The sequence below is a fragment of the Scyliorhinus canicula genome, chromosome 8, assembly GCF_902713615.1.
Source record: "Scyliorhinus canicula chromosome 8, sScyCan1.1, whole genome shotgun sequence".
NCBI lineage: Eukaryota > Metazoa > Chordata > Chondrichthyes > Carcharhiniformes > Scyliorhinidae > Scyliorhinus > Scyliorhinus canicula.
In genome coordinates, this window is record NC_052153.1 from 197027141 (window position 1) to 197033140 (window position 6000).

Sequence of the window (6000 nt, forward strand, 5' to 3'; positions counted from 1 at the left end):
GGGGACACACCATCTGCATCAAGGGGCAATAGAAATGTCCAATGTTCACTATTAAAATAATAATCATTATTATTGTCAGAAGTAGGCTTATATTAATGCTACAATGAAGTTACTGTGGGAATCCCCTCGTCGCCACTTTCCAGCTCCTGTTCAGGTAAACGAAGGGAGAATTCAGAATGTCCAATTCACCCAACAGCACGTGAAGCCTCTGTCATGTGACTCTGCACAGAGGCCTACAGGGCGATTCAGCATCGGTGACCTCACCAATGACCTCAAGGATACACCTGTGGGCTGTAGCTTGGGAAATGCCGCATTAGTCTCCGGCCGAGCCCTGGAATGAACAGGTTGCTTGGAGGTTGTGGGCTGCAGTGACCTTCATGGCCACCGGGTGGAGGTGTCCCCGTCCTCCACACGGTGCCAAGCCCACGAGGAGGTGGCACAGGTGCTGCACTGTCTCTCTGTGCTGAGAAACAGTATTCCGCGGCCATTAACTGCGCAAAAGACCAACGGTGCCTGTACACCTCTGGGTTCCTGCTCGGCCTGATGGGCGGCTGCGTCTTCAACCCTGCACATGGGGTTCTGCCTTCAGGATGTGCCGATGCTGCCACCTTCGCCGGGGTTTGTCTGTCCAGGCTGCCCACCAGCACACCGGGGTGCGGGACCGACATAACCAGCCATGTTGTTATATCTGTAAGGAATGGGCAAAGGACAGCGACCAACAATCAGTTAGAGCTTCTACCCCGGGACCCTCAAATCCCCCAAACCTACCCCAGCCCTATGTGTTCATCCTTCTCACAGGGCCTGGTTTAGCTCACTGGGCTAAATAGCTGGCTTTGAAAGCAGACCAAGGCAGGCCAGCAGCACGGTTCGATTCCCGTACCAGTCTCCCCGAACAGGCGCCGGAATGTGGCGACTAGGGGCTTTTCACAGTAGCTTCATTTGAAGCCTACTCGTGACAATAAGCCATTTTCATTTCATTTTCATATCAGAGTGCCATCCAGCGAGCTGGTTGTGCTGGAGAACCTCGCTCTGTACACCCACCCCGGGCACAGCAGGAGCCCCGAGACCCCTGCCGGGAATATCAAGGAGATGGTGCTCAGGTACCCTCCCCGATCCACACACTTTGCCCTTGGTCGCAAGGATATCCCCAATACTGAAACCCAGCTATTCCTCTGAGTGTTTGATTGTTGGCTGCTGCCTCCGTGGTGCTGACGTTTCTGGAGGTCAAGCGAAGTGTTCAGGAGTCAACGTTTGATTAAAATGCGATGCAATAACCATCGGAGACACGGCCCGTGTACCCACGAGAAGCCACTTGAGAATATTTTGTTTATTAAATGGTCAACTGTAACAGAGATTTAAAAATCAACCAAGTAACATTCCAAATATCACATTAACCATTAAACAAGAAGGAAACGTCACTGTTCCATATTGGTTTGATTTGATTTATTGTCACATGTACCGAAGTACAGTGAAAAGTATTTTTCTGCGGCCGAGGGAACGTACACAGTACGTACATCGTAGACAAAAGAATAATCGACAGAGAACATTGACAAATGATACATCGACAAACAGTGATTGGTTACAGTACGGAACAAGGGGCCAAACAAAGCAAATACATGGGCAAGAGCAGCATAGGGCGTCGTGAATAGTGTTCTTACAGGGAACAGATCAGTCCGAGGGGGAGTCGAGGAGTCTGGTAGCTGTGGGGAAGAAGCTGTCCCTATGTTTGGATGTGCGAATCTTCAGACTTCTGTACCTTCTGCCTGATGGAAGGTTCTGGAAGAAGGCAAAGCCTGGGTGTGAGGGGTCTCTGATAATGCTGTCTGCCTTCCTGAGGCAGCGGGAGGTGTAGACAGAATCAATGGGAGGGTGGCAAGCTTGTGTGATGCGTTGGGCTGAGTTCACCACACTCTGCAGTTTCTTGTGATCTTGGGCCGAGCAGTTGCCATACCAGGCTGTGATGCAGCCGGATAGGATGCTCTCTATGGCACATCTGTAGAAGTTTGTGAGAATCGGTGTAGACATGCTGAATTTCTTTAGCTTCCGCAGGAAGTAGAGACGTTGTTCGGCTTTCTTGACTGTTGCATCAACGTGAGTGGCCCAGGACAGACTGTTGGTGATGGTGACCCCCAGGAACTTAAAGCTATTGGTACCAATACAAAGCTACATCAGCTCATTTTCACAAAAAAAACAAAGACATGGTATCGCCTCTCGCTGGCCTGCCCTGCTCTGCTTTCAAAGCCAGCGATTTAGCCCTGTGCTAAATAGCCGCTGCTGTTAAAGTGACCTTCAGCATATAACCAAGAGCAGGGCTCTGTACTGGAAGAGTTTTGCCAGATAGGCCGGCAGCAGCTGTAGTTGCCCCTGTTCTGAGTATCCACAATATTTAAAGATGGTTTTAAGGCCTCACACAGCACCCACCGGGGTAGATGGTCCAGTCCCCTTCAGCTGAATGCTGGAAACTGGAAATGGTTACTCCCCTCCTCGGTTCCCCTCAGCAGCAATTATACCAGCTTCACATTTATTACAAACCACGCCCAGGTGATTTCCCGCTGGGGAGCCGGTTAATTCCTGGGAGGCTATTGCATTCTCGCTAATGAGATTGAAATGAATGCAAATGAGAGTTAATGACATGCTCGACATATTTGGGTTTGATCAGGACTCAGTCTGGGCTTATGTAGGGTGCTCGTTCCAAGGGCAGGTGCAGTCTCGATGGGCTGAATGGCCTCCTGCTACACTGTAAATTCTATGATTCATCATCGGGAGTGGACCAGTTAGATAGCAAACTGATCTGTGCACAGTATAAATCTCTATTTTAGACATTCCTGCTCTTTAACCGGAGCGGTGGTTAAATCGCTTCCTCCATCTAATTACTCTGAACACTAAGTCCTTTTTAAATATATACTGGATTGGATTTGTTTATTGTCACGTGTACCGAGGTAAAGTGAAAAGTATTTTTCTGCGAGCAGCTCAACAGATCATTAAGTACATGGGAAGAAAAGGGAATAAAAGAAAATACATAATAGGGCAACAATGTAACTACATAACACCGGCATCGGGTGAAGCATACCGGGTTAGTGTTTTTAGAGCAAAGTATACTTTTCTGTTCTTCCTATCCAAGTCTATAACCTCACTCCCTGTTCCGTCTGACCAAAACCGACTCACAGTTTTCCATCCATTAACCAAACTTTTGTCTGTGTTAATATATTACTCACCCCTTTGATCTGTCACCTTGTGCAATGACCTGATTAAAAGCCATTTGAGTATGTAAATACGTAAATGAAAATGACTTATTGTCACGAGTAGGCTTCAATGAAGTTGCTGTGAAAAGCCCCTAGTCGCCACATTCCGGCGCCTGTTCGGGGAGGCTGGTACGGGAATCAAACCGTGCTGCTGGCCTGCCTTGGTCTTTTATTAAATCCAGCGATTTAGCCCAGTGTGCTAAACCAGCCCCTATACATGTAAACATGCAAAATACTTTCTCAAACATAAGGCATAAAAATCGAAATGTGTCTTTCCAACACCCTTAACAAACAGAACCTCAAATAACTTGCTAAATAAGTGAGATTTCACAGCATAAATCAGTCCCTGTTAAATTGGGAAGTGTTAAAAGAGGGTCAGAGGCGGCCCCCACTCTGGGCAATGCAGCCTGGACTTACCCAGCAGGACGGTAACCAGCATCTTGGCTGATTCTGCAGAGGTTAGAAACACGAATAGGAAAGGAAACTGGAGCAGTTTGACTCTCCCCGCCATGATCCAGTTGGAGGGCAGCTGGGGAATTGGGAAAGTTGGATCCAACAATCCGAGAAATGCTAGAAATATTCCAAACAGGAAGAAGCTATTGCTGAAAGAGCAACAACAGAAACAGCGAGAGCTGAACAATATTCCCCTCCTCCAGCAATAGCTAACTCCTCCTCGGCAACTCCCAGCTCCGCTAGCAATCTACTAGCTTGTTTTCACACAAACAAACGCTGCCATTTCTCACGCGATATTTACATAACTGAACCGCCCCCAGCCACTGGATCTTTGTCCAAAAACTTCCCAGATTGGTAACAGGGTGGGGAGGACAAACATGAGCCAGGGAGACAGAGAGAATAGAGAGCCCTCACTGTCACAGCTCAGTGTGAAGCACACAGTGTCCTCACTGTCACAGCTCAGTGTGAAGCACACAGTGTCCTCACTGTCACAGCTCAGTGTGAAGCACAGTGTCCTCACTGTCACAGCTCAGTGTGAAGCACACAGTGTCCTCACTGTCACAGCTCAGTGTGAAGCACAGTGTCCTCACTGTCACAGCTCAGTGTGAAGCACACAGTGTCCTCACTGTCACAGCTCAGTGTGAAGCACAGTGTCCTCACTGTCACAGCTCAGTGTGAAGCACAGTGTCCTCACTGTCACAGCTCAGTGTGAAGCACAGTGTCCTCACTGTCACAGCTCAGTGTGAAGCACACAGTGTCCTCACTGTCACAGCTCAGTGTGAAGCACAGTGTCCTCACTGTCACAGCTCAGTGTGAAGCACAGTGTCCTCACTGTCACAGCTCAGTGTGAAGCACACAGTGTCCCTCACTGTGCACAGCTCAGTGTGAAGCACAGTGTCCTCACTGTCACAGCTCAGTGTGAAGCACAGTGTCCTCACTGTCACAGCTCAGTGTGAAGCACAGTGTCCTCACTGTCACAGCTCAGTGTGAAGCACACAGTGTCCCCACTGTCACAGCTCAGTGTGAAGCACACAGTGTCCTCACTGTCACAGCTCAGTGTGAAGCACACAGTGTCCTCACTGTCACAGCTCAGTGTGAAGCACACAGTGTCCTCACTGTCACAGCTCAGTGTGAAGCACACAGTGTCCTCCACTGTCACAGCTCAGTGTGAAGCACAGTGTCCTCACTGTCACAGCTCAGTGTGAAGCACAGTGTCCTCACTGTCACAGCTCAGTGTGAAGCACACAGTGTCCTCACTGTCACAGCTCAGTGTGAAGCACAGTGTCCTCACTGTCACAGCTCAGTGTGAAGCACAGTGTCCTCACTGTCACAGCTCAGTGTGAAGCACACGTGTCCTCACTGTCACAGCTCAGTGTGAAGCACAGTGTCCCACTGTCACAGCTCAGTGTGAGGCACAGTGTCCTCACTGTCACAGCTCAGTGTGAAGCACACAGTGTCCTCACTGTCACAGCTCAGTGTGAAGCACAGTGTCCTCACTGTCACAGCTCAGTGTGAAGCACAGTGTCCTCACTGTCACAGCTCAGTGTGAAGCACAGTGTCCTCACTGTCACAGCTCAGTGTGAAGCACAGTGTCCTCACTGTCACAGCTCAGTGTGAAGCACAGTGTCCTCACTGTCACAGCTCAGTGTGAAGCACAGTGTCCCTCACTGTCACAGCTCAGTGTGAAGCACACAGTGTCCTCACTGTCACAGCTCAGTGTGAAGCACACAGTGTCCTCACTGTCACAGCTCAGTGTGAAGCACAGTGTCCTCACTGTCACAGCTCAGTGTGAAGCTCAGTGTCCTCACTGTCACAGCTCAGTGTGAAGCACAGTGTCCTCACTGTCACAGCTCAGTGTGAAGCACACAGTGTCCTCACTGTCACAGCTCAGTGTGAAGCACACAGTGTCCTCACTGTCACAGCTCAGTGTGAAGCACAGTGTCCCTCACTGTCACAGCTCAGTGTGAAGCACAGTGTCCTCACTGTCACAGCTCAGTGTGAAGCACACAGTGTCCTCACTGTCACAGCTCAGTGTGAAGCACAGTGTCCTCACTGTCACAGCTCAGTGTGAAGCACAGTGTCCTCACTGTCACAGCTCAGTGTGAAGCACAGTGTCCTCACTGTCACAGCTCAGTGTGAAGCACAGTGTCCCCAATGTCACAGCTCAGTGTGAAGCACACAGTGTCCTCACTGTCACAGCTCAGTGTGAAGCACACAGTGTCCTCACTGTCACAGCTCAGTGTGAAGCACAGTGTCCTCACTGTCACAGCTCAGTGTGAAGCACAGTGTCCCCACTGTCACAGCT

At 49.7% G+C, this 6000-nt stretch overlaps 1 protein-coding gene across 1 annotated transcript in view; it reads right to left on the reverse strand.

The window, feature by feature from the left end:
- Positions 1-3955, reverse strand: part of LOC119970795 (UDP-glucuronosyltransferase 3A1-like) — a 42684-nt gene extending 38729 nt beyond the window's left edge. Inside the window, exon 1 of the mRNA XM_038805969.1 lies at positions 3660-3955. Coding sequence (XP_038661897.1) covers positions 3660-3753 — 94 coding nt within the window. The 5' untranslated portion in view covers positions 3754-3955. The remainder of the gene's footprint in view (positions 1-3659) is intronic.
- Positions 3956-6000: the final 2045 nt, after the last annotated feature.